Source organism: Macrosteles quadrilineatus, unplaced genomic scaffold (assembly GCF_028750875.1).
Source record: "Macrosteles quadrilineatus isolate MER2022 unplaced genomic scaffold, UCM_ALF_1.0 Scaffold_1__1_contigs__length_201487025, whole genome shotgun sequence".
Lineage (NCBI taxonomy): Eukaryota > Metazoa > Arthropoda > Insecta > Hemiptera > Cicadellidae > Macrosteles > Macrosteles quadrilineatus.
Window position 1 is genome coordinate 76,501,844 of NW_026542594.1, and position 18,319 is coordinate 76,520,162.

Genomic DNA, 18,319 nt, shown 5'->3' on the forward strand with positions numbered 1-18,319 from the left:
TTCTGGATACCCCTCGTAAATTTATAAAAAACTGAAAAACATATTCTTGTTCAGTTTAGGAAATAATGTACTCCCTACAGTTTACACATTTTATCCATATTTTGGACTAGTAGCATTAAGACTACAAATGTTTAGGTCTAATGCAATAAAGGCTACAATGTTTTTAAATTATTGTTGTCAATTTTTGGGACTTAAAATAGCCTAAAACAGTATTGGTCACAGTTTTCAAATAGTCAATATCCCAGTAAAATTCTAAATAGGCAAAAAAATTAAGTTAACCACACATATTTAATATATTTATTAGTTTTCTTTGCAGTAATGTGACAAATAAACAGTCAAAAAACTCCATCTAGGAAACAACATTGATAATGTACATGTCACAACAAAATTAAGTCTGTTTAACAGAAGAAATGTCAACAATTTGGCTTGCAAGTGTTATGGTTTCTTCAACAAACTCGCAGTGTTTCTGTAAACTCTCATTGATGACATCAATTCCATAATAAGCCCCAGCGATGGCCCCAGCCATGCTAGCGATAGTGTCTGTATCACCTCCCAGTGAGATAGCGTACTGGATAGTGCGTCTGAATGGGCAGTCTGTCTGCTAAAACAAAGGGACATTATGGCAAACAATTATCATGTATTTCTAAATGTTTAATTTGTATTTTATATTAAATGTATAATCTATTGGCTAAAATAAAGTTCTTTATTCATTTTTCATTACCACATTGAGTTTGCTAGTTGGTAGTAGCTAAGTATATTTAGAGTTGCGGTTTTGTAAGAGATATCATGTCAAGGTAATTTGTGAGTTTTATCTGGATATTAATACCAACAAACTACACTTAGTTTATTGATACATACTGTGTCAGTGTCAGAACATCGCTCAAGAGGCATTTCACACACATTAGTTGACTAAAAGAATAAAATAAAACAAGAAAAGTTTTCATCGCACAAATATTACACAAAAACAAACAACAGTTAAACAAAATTGATAGGTGGCAGCTGCGCGATGCGGCACTGTCTGGGTCGGCGGGTGACGTCATGCACGTGTCTTCAGCAACCTTTCTCAGTAGCCTCAGTGGTGTAGATAGACCTTCGTCAAAGAGGGGGGGTACCGCAGGGTCCGGGAAATGACCTCGTGACCTCCTAGTAGCTGGATTACATTACTTATGGGGGAGAGGTTGGTCGGGGGAATGATATTGACTGCAATAACACATACACACACATATCTAGAGTCGCGAACAAGGGAGTCCAAAAATAGAAACAATCCAAATATCAGAACATTCTGTTACTACATTGAATATTTATAAATACCCCCGCCGCAGCAAACCTGCCGACTAAGCGAATTTCCATATGTCTGAATAGATTTTTAACCAAACCTATTTAAATAACATTAGGTTTAATGATTACCTAGGTTTGCTGCCACAAGGAAACAAATAAAGTGTATTTTTTTTGGAAAATATTAATAACTTAGTATAAAATAAATAAATTTGCCAAGTTTGATCAAAATATTTTTATAAACAAGCAAACTGCAACATTTTACAATATTCTCCATAAGAATAGCATAGGAATTTTAAATTTTAATTTTAGCGAATTTCCCTATAGGGAAGTAGCTATTACCGTAGGTCTCATGGTAAGACCTAGGCCCGGGACCGATTTACTTTTTCATTTTGATGTCCCCAGAGGCCAAAAACACCATTCGTTCAAATTTTTATATATCTATATATAGAGATATATATATATCTAATATATAAAATTCTCGTGTCACAGTGTTTGTCTGCAAACTCCTCCGGAACGACTTCACCGATCGTTATGAAATTTGGTGTGTAAATTCTGTAGGTATGCGAATCGGACGTAAACTATTTCCCGTTTCGAAATTCTTAAAAGGGCTCCGCCCCAGTGGCTCTGGAGTTTCCCATGTTAACCTTATGAGAAATGGAATTAATGAATCTTAACAGCTGTTTCAATTAAACAAGTTGGTTCTGTTCTATGATGTTCAATAGCATTAAAGTTACAAGGATTACCAACAGGGTGCAGCACTATTATTTCTTTTACATTTATGACAACAGCTAATTTGCAACCAAAAGGTGAGTGAGCGTAGCGAACGAGCTAAACTGGAGGCGAGTTAGCGTAGCGAACGAGCTAACCTGAAGGCAAGTGAGCGCAGCGAACGAGCTCCAACCCAAAGGTGAGTGAGCGTAGCGAACGAACTTCAACCTGGAGGCGAGTTAGCGTAGCGAACGAGCTAACCTGAAGGCAAGTGAGCGCAGCGAACGAGCTCCAACCTAAAGGTGAGTGAGCGTAGCGAACGAGCTCCAACCCAAAGGTGAGTGAGCGTAGCGAACGAACTTCAACCAGGACGTGATTGAGCGATGCGAACGAGATCATCTTGAAAATTAAACGTAACGGTACTTTCTTTCCATCGGTCTGTCTTAGGGGAAACCTATAACTTAGGCGATACGAAGTTCGCCGGGTCAGCTAGTATATATATATATATGTGTCCATCCGCACGATAACTTGAGTAATTTTTGTCCGATTTTGATAAAATTTGGTTTGAAGGTGTAAGGCGGGATAAACTCGAACGAGTTCGCGAACCAGCATGATCGGACTATGGGAACGGGGGTTTACTGGGGTTTTATGGGGTTTTATGGGTTTTATGGGGTAAAAATAGGTTTTTCCCATTTTTGACCCAAAAAAAATAAAATTTTGCAAAATCTTTTCAAACCATTTTGTAGAGCTTAAAAAAACAAATAATTTAGTATATTGAAGTGTTACTATGCGCCTAATGGTTACGGAGAAAATTCCAAAAAAATGTAAATTTTAAATTCCCATGTTATTCTTATGGAGAATGAGTAAACTGTTGTAGTTTGCTTGTTTATGAACATATTTTGATCAAATTTGGAAAATGTTTTTATTTCTTACTAACTATTAACATTTTACAAAAAAAGTTTTACCCTCCCTGATGCAGCAAACCTAAGTACCTAATTAAAATAATTCTATTTAAATAGGAAATAAATGTTAAATTTTTAAGTAGACATTTTAGTGTAAATCCAATCAGACATATGGAAATTCGCTTAGTCTGCATGTTTGCTGCGGCGGGGGTATTTTTAATTTTCTCCGTTACCAATAACCATACAAAAACACTTTGGTATACTAAATTATTTGTTTTTTTAAGCTATTTAAAAAGGTTTAGAGATAAATTAGAAAATTTTGTGTTTTGAGGGTCAAAAATTAGAAAAACCATTTTTTACCCTATAAAACTCCCCGTAAAACCCCGTTCCCATGGTCCGACATGCTGGTTCGCGAACTCATTCAAGTTTATCCCGCCTTACACCTTTAAACCAAATTTCATCAAAATCGGACAAAAATTACTCAAGTTATCGCGTTCACGGACGTATATATATATATGTATATATAAATCTATATATATATATATATATATATCTATATATATACTTTTGTGCCCACCCGGTTTGGCAGTCAGTGCGCTGGTAATTTACTCGGTGTGGCAGTCACCCGCCCGAAAGCCAGTCAGCTCTCCCATAAGCCAGTCAGGTATGGCTTCCCGTGCACTTTATACGTATGAAAACAGCAAACCGGTGCTGCTGCCTGTGTCGATAAGCGTAACTGCAATACCAATGCGGAGACTGTCTCATCGTGTGTTCTATCGTGGAGTAGTGTAGCCAGTACGGCACCCTACCCTACTTTGTAGCGGTAAAACCCAGCGGTATGTAACCTTCGTTTACTCCTTGTTACTATTTGTGTTGGGATAGTGATTAACTACGTGTTAATATTTAAACATGTTCATACTCCAAATAAATATGATGCACCTCTAATAAGGATCGTCGAATATTAATTAATTATAATTGGTTGAATCTTGATCCTACCCGTTCATCATCTCATATTTTAAGTTATTTTGATTTTTTTTACCTTCAGTTGAAATTTGAGTCAACTTCTCCTTTATACAATATTTTTTATCCTAGCATTTACAGTGTTTCCACGGACCGGGAACTATACGGATTTTCTTTATCTCGAGAAATATACGTGAATCTTGTCCGAGATACTGGAACTGTTTTTTACGCAATTGCGTAACGCGAAGGAGTAACTATTACATATGACAACGATATTATTCTATCTGATAAGAATAACCATGAAACTACACTCGAAAGATAAAATATTTTTATAATAATTTCAATTTTACAAACAAACTATTACAGGAATTATATTTTGGGACGGATGAATGATAAGGAAGCAACAAAAAGTGGTCACGAGTGCAAATACGGTGGGGGGAGGGGGGTACAATATAACGAACGCCAGAAACGATTATTTGTTTACTTTTCAGATTCCTTATCAAATCTCTCTCTCTCTCTCTCTCTCTCTCTCTCTCTCTCTCTCTCGCTCTCTAACAATGTACAGATTGTGGACTTTACGATTTAAGTTTTCCTGCAATTATTTCAGTTCAATCCCATACCTATCCTTATGGTTTCCTATCTATTATTTTTCAAAATAAATAGTAAAGCAGGTTAAACTATTTTTTATTTTATTTTCTTGAAACCAAACACTCTTTACCATCCGGTATTCTGCAGAGTCAAATGTTTAACACTGTGTTTATAAAAATTGAATGGCCACACAATTTTGTGTTTATTTTTTTTTTACTAATAGTAACTGGGATATTTATATATACCAATAAGTGCTGCAAGCTGTAATAAATGCTGCTGATTAATATCAAAAAAAGTTATAATTTATTTTGTATAATACATCGGTCATTGAATACAAACCATAATGGGTTATCTATTTGTAACTTTAACTTGCAAATACAGTAGAACCTTGCTTAACTGGAGTCGCATCATCATGATGCCTATATATTATATAACCTCACAAATCCCAAGAAAATGTTTTATTAACTGTGTTTTTCAGTCTAATATTTCGATATGAACGATATATTTTACTATTTACGGTAATTTTTATGTGCAGTAGGTTCCCAATTATTGAAATATTACAGTTCATTTAACAAAAATAAGATGGAAGCAAAACGGAGAAATATCGATCAGTATCGTCAAGGTCAACCTATACGCTCGCACCTACAGACTGACAATCTTGCACTGACACTGACATACTGACAATCATCTGCTTCTGTCTGCTGTCACAACACTACAATATTTTGTGGTTGGGTCGTTGGGTGATTAGTAACCATGACAACTTGTGGATGTAGAGAAACCAATGAAAGAATAGAACAAAGAGAAATAATAAGAGGTGTTTTACATCATTTTTATCTTTATCTTATTTTTATCATTGTTATTATTACCAGAAAGACTTAAGTACAGTACTATGATTTTATGGTGTTTTATGAGTTATTTAATATTTTTATCCCCATACTTCTGTTCTGAAACATCATGTAGTAGTAGCCTAGGATGACTACGGTATCAGTAGTCTTCTAGTCTACATTTTCATTTTGTTTTGTTCTTTACGTGATTTACTACTGTACAGTAAGCAAGTTTTGTTTTGTTTGAGTAAGCATACGGTGTAGTTTTTATTAGTAAACCAAGGTTAATGACTTAACATATCACGGTTGCGCAATACCTATTGTATTTTGACTATGTAAAATGCAAATTTATAATCACGTTAACGTCCATTTATATAGTATCCCGGAACGGCATTGTTCCTGAGTAAGAAACATATAAATATCATATTTAAATTATCCAGAAGTCCTTAGTTACTCTCACTCACACGGGGAAAAAAGTTTTAGGCCTAAATCATTTGAAACCTGTACATTACATATTTTTGGTCGAGTTTTCGACAACTGGACGACCACTAGTTAAAGTTAATTGTATTACAACAATCTTTATAGTAAGCAATATAAGCTTGAATCGGACTTATCTGCCTTCAGCTAATCAATCATATGATAGTACGTTAGAGAGTAGGCCCATGCTGAAGTTTTACTTATACTTGAAGAATGACTTAATTTAGTACCAAGAAATAAATCACACCCCTTACATACACTGTGCTGTTTTAATGCTGTGTAGTTGATTGCTACTGTATTAACCTGTGATCGCATATTAATTCATTCATTAGGAACGTATTTAAAAAAATACTACTTTTATTTTTTTTAATTTCTATGATTTATTTACAATAACAGAAATGTGTAAGATTAAAGTAAATTAATGTTTTGCATTGTCCATTTAAAGTTACATCATAGTAAATTAAAATTCCACTGAAACTTAAACAATAAAAGCCGAAATTAGTTATACAGAAAACACGAGTTTCCTTTATATTGCTTTTACAATCGAAATATACATACTGAGCCACGGCTCGGTCCCCCGGTACTTTTCATTTTAAATATTCAAATAAAGTCGATTATTTTTCATGTTTTATGAAACGTGACATAGCAAATTTCCACGGAACTTTTTTTGTCGGCTACTACTTTATTTAATTTTTTGGTCAGGTTAGTTTAAAAACAGTGGATTCTGTAAACAAAAAGCGAAATGTTCTAAATCATATTTTTTATTTTTGGCTTATGTACGTAATTTAAATTGTACGAGAGGGGCTTCCCACCGTGCCGGATTGCGCCGTGCGGGCATATTTTGATCCAGTGGCGGGTGTTTGGTGTTTTGAATAAGAATACTGAATTGCTCGTTTTAAGATCGTATCATTACAAATTCTATCATTTTAAGATTCGCTTACACTTACGAGAAATGCATTTTCCATTTGTACATTTCTCAGGTACAAATTTTATGAAATAACGTACATTATTGCTTTGTTTGACAAGTAGCTGGGGACCGAGCTTTGTTCGGGAAACTTTACACTTTGAGAGTATTCCTTGGTCAATGTAATGCTATCCCAAAAATAATAATTTGCGGTATTTTTTTTCTTGACATTTAACTTATATTCAAATAATAATATCATAGTGTACTGAAATGATGAGATAGAAGAGTTTTTAAAAATTTGTTTGGTTCCCCAAAATGGCCGAAACTATAGAAATTACCCAGTATTTTTCACGCTGAATTCAAAGAAGGCTATTAGTAGTATGAAAATCTTCCCACCTTCCTTCCTTTGAAGTATTAGTCACTGCAAGAACTTGGACTCGCTCCAAAACCAGAACCGGAACGTTTAATTTACCCTCAATTTTTAAAATGTAATAAGTTACAATTTTCTGGAAACTCAGGACACTTTCTGACTGATAATAATTACGGTTGATCCTTGTTGGTGAGTACCAAAAAGGAACCTTAGGTATAAACATGGTTGTATATCCAAGTTTGGTTGTCCTTGATATTGCACTATTTCATTGACACTGACAAATTAGGGCTAGGCTGCACTATAAGTTAATTGGGAGTTTATTTTATATCTAGTCCTAAGCTTATAGCCATCTTAAGGCAAACATAACCAAAACCTAACCACAGATATATAAATATAAGTGATATAAATATAAACACTCATCTTCTGTAGGCCTAAAGCTACCTATCTATATTTTTTTGGGTTAGGATTAGTACTTTTTTGAGAGAGTGTCATTATGTACTGAGCACACTTAGATGATATAGGGTATCAGTGATTTATGAAATTATTTATTTATAAAAAGCAACCTAACGGAGTTACCTTAATGATGCACCCAGTATTTAATACAAAAAATAAAGCTTATGCCTATGTATATTAGTTTTAAAACAGAGTAGGCCTAGAATAAGGCACCTATAATCTAGATTAGGCATTGATTAGTGTTTATAAACTAAACATGGATGAACCACTAAGTCAAGCTACTAATCCAGTTGTTCAGGCTAGGCTAAACTGAACTGTGAAAGCATCCATCTCAAAACGGCCACAACTTAAGAACAGATCCTAGAATTTGATTTATTTTAAACTTTATTTTTCTGAAATAGATAGCTAAACTGTCCAGTGCAATCATCCCACACTGCAAATAGCAACACTCAAACTTAGTTAGGTAAGCTAGTGGTAGGTTGCAACTAATTATTATCCCTGTGACCGATTCAGTGTAACATCTGACATCAGCCAGAATCAGACGACATTATTGACAACGACACTCGTCGTGTCGTTTCTTTAATTTACGGTATAATATAGTATAAAACATCTACCATATCCATAATAATGTTCTACCACTGCACCTAAACAGCAGAAAAAAGCAAATCACCAAATTGAAATCACCAAGATTCGCACAATATGACAAATTATTTATAAATTAAAAACAGTATATCTTTTGTGCCAGTAGTTAATGCGTGATTGAACTTCAAACAAACAAACAAACATACAAACTTTCACATTTATAATATTAGTAAGATAAGATGTATTAATTAAATATTAATTACTATTGTGTGCCCGTTCTACGCACAGGGATCCTCTAGTGGTCAGTTGAAACCTTCCTAAATAAAGAAAAACTATTGGTTTGCATATTTTCAGATATGCTAGCCAAACTATTATATACAAACAAATACAGTATCTGACAGTTTCAAGTAAAAAAAAATGCGTAATAGATCTATGAGGGGTACACTTCCATATCTGTTGGCACAAACAACTAAATTAGTAATATTGATTATTCGATTGTTTAATTCCATATATCGTTTGGTTAGTTAGGTTAGGTTAACCTTACCTAACTAACCAAACGATATATAGTTAAAATACTATACCTCAACCTCGCCATTAAACATTCAGGTTGGAAATTTCACTATCAAAGGTGCTCTTGGCCTGTCCGTACGGAACACTGAGTTATATGCGCTACCAACTTATGAATAATTGTTTAAGCCTACGAACCCAAGAGATTGATAATTGGTCTGTTGGACGTATGGTCCAGCGAGCAGCACATAGCGTTGAGAAGACACATTAGAAATACGATTTGAGCATAATCCGTAACAATCACCCACTGTAGTTGTCTCTAAACACTTTACACAACCACCATTGAAGTGCCGTCAACGAGTTGAAACCTTATATGTAAGCTATTGGTAACGTTTATGTAAAAAATGTAAGTTTCCCAGGCATATAGAACACTGAGTCAAAGTCTTTTCCCCGGTTATAAACCCAAAACTCGATAGAAATTCTATACACAAAGAAGCTCTATTTTCATTTACGGTTACCCTACACATTATTGCACTTGCGATTAATTAAATTCGTCATGTAAGGAAAAACGGTTTTAATCCAACTTGGTTTGGATTTGCTTTTGAAACTTGATCTGAAATGATTGCGGTATTTGTAAACAATATTCAATGTAAACATATCAGTGACAGCTAGAGAAAAATAATCTTGATCCGAACAGCTGTTCGCTATTTCATATGATGATTATGTGATAAACATTGTGAGAAAACTTGACAAAAATCGCACAAAATTGGGTTTTAAACGTCCGTAAGTTTTTTTTACAAAGTAGCGAGGCCATATTTTAATAGCTAAAGACACTTTCGCCAATTCAGTGGATACATGGATGATTCGAGGATCTTGATAGGTACTCTCGTTTTCAGGAGAAGGCCGCGTAAAATGGCCTTTGGACCGTGACAGACGGAAGATAGACAACAACGGAATTGAGGTAATAATTGATGATTGAGATATTAACGGAATTGAGATGAAACTTTTTTCGGATTCTTGAATGTTTAAAACGTAAAAATAATCTAAAAGTTGATGATTCTGAGCAATGTACAGACAAAACGGGAGCGTTTCATAAACTCCAAATTTCACAAACTCCAACGCTTAAAATATTAAATGAACAGCGCGTTTCATAATGTCCAAATTTCATAAGCTCCAAAACTATAACATTCAAATAATCACTAGTTCACAATGTCCAAGTTTCACAAACTCCAACGTTTAAATATTAAATAAACAGAGCGGTTCATAACCTCCAAATTTCATAAGCTCCAAATCTATAACATTCAAGTAACATTGTGAAACTTTGGAATCCCATGGGGCGTAACTCAAAGAAAACACGTTAAATGTAATCGGTATATTTGTTAACCAGGTACAGGGCTACCTCTTGAATTGATATAGATAATAAAGATAGATAAAAAATAAAGAAATATAAGTTGATTGATTATTGGTTCTTACAAAAGGGTAAACAATCAAGGAACATGATTTAATTAAGTAACCACACATCACTGAGTCTATATCTTCATTCTTTCTTGTAAAAATTGCTTTGATTGTGGCTATATAAAATAGGGAAGTAACATTTCACTGTACAACGAGCTCAAAAAGCTCGAGAACCAGCAATAAGATGGAAATAACCGGCAGAACCTTTCTTTAACCATCCACTGGCTCGCTAGTCGCTACCCCAGGTCGGTCGGTAGCCGGGTAGCCCATCAATGGAACCCGTTAGGCTCGCCCCTACCTCTCGCCACAAAAGAGACAAGAATTTTGCCTTGTTCCTTACGCCTTTGATTGTTTGAGGTGGGAAAACTATTTGTGTGCTACGGCCCGCGCAACACAGGATATTGTTTTCGTATTAGTTGGCCTTTTTCCAAGATGACCGTGACCGTTAACTTATTTTATGGACTCCCTTGGAGAATAATTCAAAACTACAAAGAACATTTCTAATCCCACAGTATACTAGCTATTTAAATTATAAACACTTTGGTGTTTGAAAAATATTTTTGGACGGTAAATTTTGCAGCTTTTTGAAATCATCAAAGATGGCCGCTTGCCTCCAAGGACTCAACAATAGGCCTAATTGTGCAACTATAAAGGAATAACTTCCCACCTTACGCTTGCGAATTAGTACGGTACATATTTGTATCCACAGTTGCCAGGACGACTATTAAGACGACCAAAGATTACATTGACATTTAGGTATTTAATCTGTAGAATAGTAATTGTTAAGTAATCTGGAAGACAACTAATTAAAATGAAGTGCGAAAGATGGGTTATGAGAGTGCTCAATGCCTGAAGCATAATCCATTTGTTTGAGGTGCGGATTTTCAAGCTTGTAGAACAAATAAATATCACAAAGTAGAAGGGCAGGGGTGAAAGTGACTGAAGTGACGGGATACCCGGGTGGATTTTCAGTGACTGGATTCCAGTGGTATGCGGTAAAATATATAGTGACTGGCTTAGCAGCACAAATTTTACGTGACTGGCTTTCCCATGCAAATGCGGTGGTGACTGCATTAGCATAGCATTTTTTACGTAATTATATTTTAGTATTTTTAAGAAAAAAAGAGATATATACGTTCAGATATGTCTAGGCTTAAGATATTTACCAACATATATTATATATATATCATAGTCTTGAAATATATTGGGGGGTGCAACTGACTGACTTCCAGTGTATATTTTATGTGACTGGCTTCCCGGGCGCGGCCGTGTATATATATATATATATATATATACTTTTGTGCCCACCCGGTTTGGCAGTCAGTGCGCTGGTAATTTACTCGGTGTGGCAGTCACCCGCCCGAAAGCCAGTCAGCTCTCCCATAAGCCAGTCAGGTATGGCTTCCCGTGCACTTTATACGTATGAAAACAGCAAACCGGTGCTGCTGCCTGTGTCGATAAGCGTAACTGCAATACCAATGCGGAGACTGTCTCATCGTGTGTTCTAGTTCTATCGTGGAGTAGTGTAGCCAAGTACGGCACCCTACCCTACTTTGTAGCGGTAACACCCAGCGGTCTGTAACCTTCGTTTACTCCTTGTTACTATTTGTGTTGGGATAGTGATTAACTACGTGTTAATGTTTAAACATGTTCATACTCCAAATAAATATGATGCACCTCTAATAAGGATCGTTGAATATTAATTAATTATAATTGGTTGAATCTTGATCCTACCCGTTCATCATCTCATATTTTAGGTTATTTTATTTTTTTTTTACCTTCAGTTGAAATTTTAGTCAACTTCTCCTTTATACAATATTTTATATCCTAGTACAATATTTACAGTGTTTCCATGGACCGGGAACTATACGGATTTTCTTTATCTCGAGAAATATACGTGAATCTTGTCCGAGATACAGGAACTGTTTTTTTACGCAATTGCGTAACGCGAAGGAGTAACTATTACATATGACAACGATATTATTCTATCTGATAAGAATAACCATGAAACTACACTCGAAAGATAAAAGATTTTTATAATAATTTTAATTTTACAAACAAACTATTACAGGAATTCTATTTTGGGACGGATGAATATTAAGGAAGCAACAAAAGTGGTCACGAGTGCAAATGCGGGAGGGGGTACAATATAACAAACGCCAGAAACGATTATTTGTTTACTAATCAGATTCCTTATCAAATCTCTCTCTCTCTCTCTCTCTCTCTCTCTCTCTCTCGCTCTCTAACGATGTACAGATTGTGGACTTTACGATTTAAGTTTTCCTGCAATTATTTCAGTTCAATCCCATACCTATCCTTATGGTTTCCTATCTATTATTTTTCAAAATAAATAGTAAAGCTGGTTAAACTATTTTTTATTTTATTTTCTTGAAACCAAACACTCCTTACCATCCGGTATTCTGCAGAGTCAAATGTTTAACACTGTGTTTATAAAAATTGAATGGCCACACAATTTCGTGTTTTATTTTTTTTAAGCAATAGTAACTGGGATATTTATATATACCAATAAGTGCTGCAAGCTGTAATAAATGCTTCTGATTAATATCAAAATAAGTTATAATTTATTTTGTTTAATACATCAGTCATTGAATACAAACCATAATGGGTTTTCTATTTGTAGCTTTAACTTGCAAATACAGTAGAACCTCGCTTAACTGGAGTCGCATCATCATGATGCCTATATATTATATAACCTCACAAATCCCAAGAAAATGTTTTATGAACTGTGTTTTTCAGTCTATTATTTCGATATGAACGATATATTTAACTATTTACGGTAATTTTTATGTGCAGTAGATTCCCAATTATTGAAATCTTACAGTTCATTTGACAAAAATAACATGGAAGAAAAACGGAGAAATATCGATCAGTAGCGTCAAGGTCAACCTATACGCTCGCACCTACAGACTGACAACCTTGCACTGACACTGACATACTGACAATCGTCTGCTCCTGTCTGCTGTCACAACACTACAATATTTTGTGGTTGGGTCGTTGGGTGATTAGTAACCATGACAACTTGTGGATGGAGAGAAACCAAAGAAAGAATAGAACAAAGAGAAATAATAAGAGGTGTTTTACATCATTGTTGTCTTTATCTTATTTTTATCATTGTTATTATTACCAGAAAGACTTAAGTACAGTACTATGATTTTATGGTGTTTTATGAGTTATTTAATATTTTTATCCCCATACTTCTGTTCTGAAACATCATGTAGTAGTAGCCTAGGATGACTACGGTATCAGTAGTCTTCTAGTCTACATTTTCTTTTGTTTTGTTCTTTACGTGATTTATTGCTGTACAGTAAGCAAGTTTTGTTTTGTTTGAGTAAGCATACGGTGTAGTTTTTATTAGTGAACCAAGGTTAATGACTTAACATATCACGGTTGCGCAATACCTATTGTATTTTAACTATGTAAAATGCAAATTTATAATCACGTTAACGTCCATTTATATAATGTCCCGGAACGGCATTGTTCCTGAGTAAGAAACATATAAATATCATATTTAAATCATCCAGAAGTCCTTAGTTACTCACACAGGGGAAAAAAAAGGTTTTAGTCCTAAATCATTTGAAACCTGTACATTACATATTTTTGGTCGAGTTTTCGACCACTGGACGACCACTAGTTAACGTTAATTGTATTACAACAATCTTTATAGTAAGCAATATAAGCTTGAATCGAACTTATCTGCCTTCAGCTAATCCATTATATGATAGTACGTTAGAGAGTATGCCCATGCTGAAGCTTTACTTATACTTGAAGAATGACTTAATTTAGTACCAAGAAATAAATCACACCCCTTACATACACTGTGCTGTTTTAATGTTGTGTAGTTGATTGCTACTGTATTAACCTGTGATCGCATATTAATTCCTTCATTAGGAACGTATTTAAAAAAATACTACTTTTATTTTTTTTAAATAAATCATAGAAAATTTATTTACAATAACAGAAATGTGTAAGATTAAAATAAATTAATGTGTTGCATTGTCCATTTAAAGTTACATCATAGTAAATTAAAATTCCAGTGAAACTTTAACAATAAAAGCAGAAATTAGTTATAAATAAAACACGAGTTTCCTTTATATATCTTACAATAGAAATAAACATACTGAGCCACGGCTCGGTCCCCCGGTACTTTTCATTTGAAATATTCAAATAAAGTCGATTGTTTTAAATGTTTTATGAAACGTGACATGGCAAATTTCCACGGAACTTTTTTTGTCGGCTATTATTTTATTTTATTTTTTGGTCAGGTAAGTTTAAAAACAGTGGATTCTGTATACAAAAAGTAAAATGTTCTAAATCGTATTTTTTTTAATTTTTGGCTTATGTACCTACGTAATTTAAATTGTACGAGAGGGGCCTCCCACCGTGCCGGGTTGCGCCGTGCGGGCATATTTTGATCCAGTGGCGGGCGTTTGGTGTTTTGAATAAGAATACTGAATTGCTCGTTTTAAGATCGTATCATTACAAATCCTATCATTTTAAGATTTGCTTACACTTACGAGAAATGCATTTTCCATTTGTAAATTTCTCAGGTACAAATTTTATGAAATAACGTACATTATTGCTTTGTTTGACAACAAGTAGCTGGGGACCGAGCTTTGTTCGGGAAACTTTATCACTACACTACACTTTGAGAGTATTCCTTGGTCAATGTAATTCTATCCCAAAAATAATAATTTGCGGTATTTTTTTTCTTGACATTTAACTTCTATTCAAATAATAATATCATAGTTTATTGAAATGGTGAGATAGAAGAGTTTTTAAAAATTTGTTTGGTTCCCCTAAATGGCGCAAACTATAGAAATTACCCAGTATTTTTCACGCTGAATTCAAAGAAGGCTATTAGCAGTATGAAAATCTTCCCACCTTCCTTCCTTTGAAGTATTAGTCACTGCAAGAACTTGGACTCGCTCCAAAACCAGAACCGAAACGTTTAATTTACCCTTAATTTTTAAAATGTAATAAGTTACAATTTTCTGGAAACTCAGGACACTTTCTGACTGAAAACAATTACGGTTGATCCTTGTTGGTGAGTACCAAAAAGGAACCTTAGGTATAAACATGGTTGTATATCCAAGTTTGGTTGTCCTTGATATTGCACTATTTCATTGACACTGACAAATTAGGGCTAGGCTGCACTATAAGTTAATTGGGAGTTTATTTTATATCTAGTCCTAAGCTTATAGCCATCTTAGGGCAAACATAACCAAAACCTAACCACAGAGATATAAATATAAGTGATATAAATATAAACACTTATCCTCGGTAGGCCTAAAGCTACCTATCTATATTTTTTTGGGTTAGGATTAGTACTTTTTTGAGAGAGTGTCATTATGTACTGAACACACTTAGATGATATATGGTATCAGTGATTTATGAAATTATTTATTTATAAAAAGCAACCTAACGGAGTTACCTTAATGATGCACCCAGTATTTAATACAAAAATTAAAGCTTATGCCTATGTATATTAGTTTTAAAACGGAGTAGAATAAGGCACGTATAATCTAGATTAGGCATTGATTAGTGTTTATAAACTAAACATGGATGAACCACTAAGTCAAGCTACTAATCTAGTTGTTCAGGCTAGGCTAAACTGAGCTCTGAAAGCATCCATCTCAAAACGGCCACAACTTAAGAACAGATCCTAGAATTTGATTTATTTTAAACTTTATTTTTCTGAAATAGATAGCTAAACTGTCCAGTGCAATCATCCGACACTGCAAATAGCAACACTCAAACTTAATTAGGTAAGCTAGTGGTAGGTTACAACTAATTATTATCCCTGTGACCGATTCAGTGTAACATCTGACATCAGTCAGAATCAAACTACATTACTGACAACGACACGACTCGATAACTGACCAAAAGAGTAATTTAGTGATAATAATTATTATAAAAAGCGTTGGTAGGTTACAACTAATTATTATCCCTGTGACCGATTCAGTGTAACATCTGACATCAGTCAGAATCAGACGACATTATTGACAACGACACGACTCGATAACTGACGAAAAGAGTGATTTAGTGATAATAATTATTATAAAAAGCGTTAAAAATAAAATGTATCGCTCGTTTATATTGGCAAAAGTATTAAATAAACAGTAATACAGCTGAGGATAATGTAACAATAGTCTTTTAATGGATTAGAAACTCATTACTCTGGAAAGTTTTATAATGTAATACAAATTCTTATACATCAATCTATTTAATGAAGTGGAGCAAAGTCGAGTCGTCCTCTTTCTCTCTGTCTCTAGTTGACAAAATTGTATGTCAGAAGCTAATACACATCAGAAGTACAACAGTTACCTCGGAAAGTGCTTCCAAAGAGCTTTCTGCGCCTGCGCAAGTTGAGGTGCCCGTGGGTACAGAACACCGAGTTATGTCTTAAAATGTAAACAAATGACAATAATGGCGGAATGTTTTCTCATAAGGCCCATGTTAAATTTTCAAAAGTTTGTACTCATATTATGGTGAAAATAGAATTTTCCTGGCTATACCACTGGTCTAGAACTTATTTTTGACCCAGAACTTAGTTATTCCGTAAAAATAAACGTTTTTGTTACTGCGGACTTGCATTTGCTATTTTATATTCAGGTCGGATTTATTTAAAACTAAACATAACAAACTCATTCGTGGTCCAAAAATCCCCCTCTTCCAAGTAAGGCTATAACGGCACATTGCAAAACGAGAAAGTTGAAATTCTCAGAAGTCATCTGAATGTTCCTCTACCTCTGCGCGCATCCCTTGCAGTGATTCAATGGTGTCAGATTCAGACCAGCTTGTCGAGCAACTCTGTCGAGTGCTTGAAACTGTGCCAATGTAGTCTTCTTCTATAGAAATAAAATTACAGTTTTATCTGTCCATTGCGTAGAATCATGCAGTTTTTGGTTATTTTTACGTTTCTAGGCTATGAAGGCTCAAAAGAGTCTCAACTCAATTTCTGTCTGTCTGTCTTTCTGTCATTCTGTCTGTACCGACAAAATGTAAATTTAAGCTGCCTACTCCGAGAAAACTATGTTACCGATTATGGTTCAAATCTTTTTCCTGCATTCACTGGATTGGTTATAGTGAGTTTGGCTATTAAAATATGGCCTCGCTATTTTTGAAATAAAATAACGAACCATCAAATTCTGAAGGTTTGCTTCGGCGGTGGTATTTCACTGTTAGTAGGGTAGTGATTAATATTAAAAAATTATCACATTTTAAAACTTATCTTGCCTGCTATAGTTGGTAGATAATCAAAAATAGGATTTTTCAAGATATGTTTGGCCTACAGGATCTTTTAGCGAATTGTATCACTCAGTTTATACGTACCTAAACTAAATTTACTCCCATGTGCCTATGGGAGTTTTGGTTTTTTTTCCGAGTTCGTTTGGCTCTTCCACCCGACCGATTTTCATGATTGAAGCCTCAAATTGAAGGTATGCACGCAGAGATTTCACATAAAGTATCGGCAATATTTATCTAATGTATTACCCCACCAAAAATATATATTTGATTTTTTTTTTATTTCTACTTCGATTTAAGATGCATTTCACCAGTTACAATTTTATCTAATCCTATATATTTTGGTCTAAGAACCTTCAGTGAAATACCGGCTATAATTCAAGCTATTAGTTATTGAAATCGGAAAGATGAATAACCAAAATAAAACTTATTTTTCATAAGGTTTTTCTATGGTTAAAAACCAATAGTTCCACTGTTATTTATGTTTTAGATTTAAAATAATCCGTGAATTATATTAATTTGAGCTATTAATCTTTGGCTTTAATTTTAACTAATAATCTTTTGAAACAGTTAAGTCCAAAATACTGTATTACTCGATGAAAAAATCTTAAATTTGACATAAATCGAAGGCATATCTTTTAGTGGAGACCTAGGTTTCTACGTCAAAACGTTATCGTCAGTCCTGTTGTATCATAAATCTGATTATTTCTAGGATATGCTATGTTATTTTAAAGCTGCGTAGCAGCACGAGTCCGCTAGTTTTGTTTAAATTTCAAATCACACTTAATCTTATATAGTTAACCCTCTATCTAGTATTTGTCCAAAAAAGGACACGAAAAGTTGACGTGTGGGATAGCAATGTCATGTTTTTACATTTCGGACATTGGACAAAACAATTAAATATTGTAACCAGCAAACGGCCTCAAACCGTAAAAAAAATTCAACGTTGGAGGACACGTATTGAGAACATTTGGTTTTTCTTTAATTTACGGTATAATATAGTATAAAACATCTACCATATCCATAATAAGGTTCTACCACTGCA

The 18,319-nt window shown here is 34.3% G+C and overlaps 1 protein-coding gene across 3 annotated transcripts in view; it reads right to left on the minus strand.

The window, feature by feature from the left end:
* Window positions 1-283: 283 nt before the first annotated feature.
* LOC128983622 (ADP-ribosylhydrolase ARH3-like) overlaps window positions 284-18,319 on the minus strand; it is a 79,528-nt gene continuing 61,492 nt past the window's right edge. For 2 of the 3 annotated variants that reach the window (XM_054402981.1, XM_054402982.1), the window contains exon 7: window positions 284-601. In XM_054402981.1, coding sequence (XP_054258956.1) covers window positions 389-601 — 213 coding nt within the window. In that variant the 3' untranslated portion in view covers window positions 284-388. The remainder of the gene's footprint in view (window positions 602-18,319) is intronic. The other variant, XM_054402983.1, reaches the window with a different exon arrangement.